At 44.8% G+C, this 3,470-nt stretch overlaps 1 protein-coding gene across 1 annotated transcript in view; it reads left to right on the top strand.

The window, feature by feature from the left end:
- The window catches only part of LOC122354336 (SRSF protein kinase 2-like), a 10,480-nt gene extending 8,609 nt beyond the window's left edge, over positions 1-1,871 (top strand). Inside the window, exon 14 of the mRNA XM_043252510.1 lies at positions 102-1,871. Coding sequence (XP_043108445.1) covers positions 102-286 — 185 coding nt within the window. The 3' untranslated portion in view covers positions 287-1,871. The remainder of the gene's footprint in view (positions 1-101) is intronic.
- The last annotated feature ends 1,599 nt before the right edge of the window (positions 1,872-3,470 follow it).

The following is a 3,470-nucleotide window of genomic DNA, read 5'->3' as shown; positions in this document are numbered from 1 at the left end:
AGGTCTTACAGTAATAGTGTGGGCGGGTCTTACAGTGATGAAGTGGGCAGGTCTTACAGTAATGTGCAGCAGCTGCTGATCTGGGGAATCTCTCTCTGCAGGTGAACTGAGGCACATCACCAAGCTCAAGCCCTGGTCTCTGTTTGATGTTCTTGTGGAGAAATACGGTTGGTCAGCTGAGGATGCTGGTCACTTCACACACTTCTTGCTGCCCATGCTGGAGATGGTGCCGGAGAAACGGGCCTCTGCCTCAGAATGCCTCAACCACCCCTGGCTGAACTCGTAGCACTTTGGCCCCTCAGACTCATCGACCCCTGCGGCCCCGTCCTGACCTTCAGCCTGCTGCCATCAGAGAGAAAGAGCCAGAGAGAGGAGGCTTCAGAGGGGCGAGGGCGGGCTTCGGCACACACACACACACTCAGACACACACTCACACTGAAACACGCACATACACAAACTCACAAACATTTACTCATTCATACACACACTTGCATACTCACAACCACTAACACTAAAACACTCGCACAAAAGCTTCATTCAGTCTGCGTCAGCCTCATTCAACTAAACTTTACACGCAGAAAACAGAAAGAAATAATTTCATCAGATAAAATATATTCTATTCCTTTATTTGATTAAATATCATGATATTTCATTTAAAGAAACAAGAGTGTGGATCAGTGGCGGCATGTACTCGTGCCTTCAGCTAAACTCTTGTGAACGTCCTAGCAAAACAAATAATTGTACATTTACAAACATTACAAATTCAAACATTTACAAACATTACGGACTCAGTGACTGTGAGTATGAGAGTCACCGTGTGTGTGTGTGTGTGTGTGTGTGAGAGAGAGAGAGTGAGATTGTGTGTGTGTGTGAGAAAGTGAGATTGTGTGTGTGTGTGAGAGAGTGAGATTGTGTGTGTGAGTATAATTTGTGTGTGTATGTGTGAGAGAGTGTGTGTTTGTGAGAATGTGAAATTGTGTGTGTGTGTGTGTGTGTGCTAGTCGGTGTTTCTGACAGGAAGCCCACCTGAGTCCCTCTGCATGAAGCCCCGCCTCTTTCATCCCACCATCCAATCAGATTTTGCAGTGGAGCTGTTTACAAACCTCACCCCTCTCTCTCTCACACACACACACACACACTGCCCTGGGAAATATGAATCCAGAAGACAAAGAGACGCTTGGTTTCGTGGAGCGCAAGCACCAGAGATTGTTGGATTAATGTTTTGATTCGAAGCTTCGGTTCCTGGTTCTGCGGCGGGCTCTGCTCTTTCTCCGGCAGGACGGCCATGGCTGCACTTGTGTTTGTACTTTTTGTTCAGGGAAACGTACCGATTTACAGAGATCCAGCAAACTGTCCAAAAAACTCGCAACTGCTTGAGCTCAAGATAAACACGCGGTCGTCATGGAGACGCGCCGCAGCAGTTCCTGTGGCCTCGCGCTACTCAAAACACATCTTCTTTCGTCATCGTCACAGTTAGTCCAGTTGCCTATTTTCGCAATAAAAGTAGATGGTGAAATATTTTTAAAAATATTTAAATTCATTTAAAAGAAAAGCAGTTCTCTGATGTTGTGACAGTGACAGAGTTTAGTCGTAATAAGGTGATTGTGTTTCGTCTATTCTGAGATGTTTTATTTCCTTTGTTTTGGTTTTTATTCAGTTGTCTCTTCCTTCATGACATTGACTCGTGCTGCTCTGTGAGGACTCGTGTGACAGTCATGAATTTTATTGAAGATTTTTGCAATAATAGCGATATGATGATGAACTTTTGCACCGGAAGCTCCAGATGTGTCTCACGCTGACTGTTCTTCCCAACTCCACAAATGCGTCTTTGTTTTTCATTGACAGATTTAATAAAATTGTAAATTAATGGATCACATTGTCTGAACATTTCCACCATTCTTGCTCTTCATATGAGTTTATTTAAGATGCGCAGCAGTCAGTATCTGGTCAGTCATGCTCTGAATGTACACAAATCTCTTGTGATGAAGAATATCCCACAGTAAAGTCTGTCTGAAGTTCAGCATCATCCACTTAATTCATAGTTTCCGGTCAGGTGACCGGTTCCTGACCTGAAGTACGGCCACATTATTAGGTACACCTTACTAGTACCGGGTTGGACCCCCTTTTGCCTTCAGAACTGCCTTAATCAAGGTACTGGAAACATTCCTCAGAGATTTTGGTCCATATTGACATGATAGCATCACACAGTTCATGCGGATTTGTCGGCTACACATCCATGATGTGAATATCCCGTTCCACCACATCCCAAAGATTGAGATCTGGTGACTGTGGAGTGCAGTAAACTCACTGTCATGTTCAAGAAACCAGTCTGAGATGATTTGCACTTTATGACATGGAGCGTTATCCTGCTGGAAGTAGCTAATGGGTACACTGTGGTCATAAAGTGTCAGCAACAATACTCAGGTAAGCTGTGGCGTTGACACAATGCTCAACTGGTTCTATTGGGCCCAAAGTGTGCCAAGAAAATATCCCCCACACCATTACACCACCACCACCAGCCTGAACCGTTGATACAAGGCAGGATGGATCCATGCTTTCATGTTGACGCTAAATTCTGACCATACCATCCGAATGCCGCAGCAGAAATCGAGACTCATCAGACCAGGCAATGTTTTTTCAATCTTCTATCTTCTATTGTCCAATTTTGGTGAGCCTGTGTGAACTGTATCCTCAGTTTCCTGTTCTTAGCTGACAGGAGCTTCACCCAGTGTGGTCTTCTGCTGCTGTAGCTCATCCGCCTCGAGGTTGAACGTGTTCAGAGATGCTCTTCTGCATACCTCGGTTGTAACGAGTGGTTATTTGAGTTACTGTTGTCTTTCTATCAGCTTGAACCTGGCCATTCTCCTTTGACCTCTGGCATCAACAAGGTATTTGCACCATGTTCTATTTTTCAGACCGTTCTCTGTAAACCCTAGAGAAAATCCCAGTAGATCAGCAGTTTCTGAAATACTCAGACCAGCCCATCTGGCACCGACAATCATGCCACGTTCAAAGTCACTTAAATCACCTTTCTTCATTCTGATGCTCGGTTTGAACTGCAGCAGATCGTCTCGACCATGTCTACATGCCTACATGCATTGAGCTGCTGACATGTGATTGGCTGATTATAAATTTGCATTAATAAGCAGTTGGACAGGTGCACCTAATAAAGTGGCTGGTGAGTGTAGAACTGCAGCACATGTACATTTTATCATCTCTTTCACATCCGCAAATATTTAGATCACCTCTCAAAACAATAAACCAAAGGTACGTGAACAAAATCATATGCTAGTATGTTTTGAATGGTTTGAGCTGGAGCTTTGCTAGTTTATGTTGGACCAGTTTAAACCAGTATACGAGCTTTAAAACACACCTACCACCTGCAGGAGGGACCGTAAGGGGCCGGTGCCTTGTGGTTTGGGCGGCAGTCGAAGGCGGGGACCTCGACAACCCAACCCCTGGACTCAGAA

Source organism: Puntigrus tetrazona, chromosome 11, assembly GCF_018831695.1.
Source record: "Puntigrus tetrazona isolate hp1 chromosome 11, ASM1883169v1, whole genome shotgun sequence".
NCBI lineage: Eukaryota > Metazoa > Chordata > Actinopteri > Cypriniformes > Cyprinidae > Puntigrus > Puntigrus tetrazona.
This window is presented reverse-complemented; position numbering and strand designations above follow the sequence as displayed.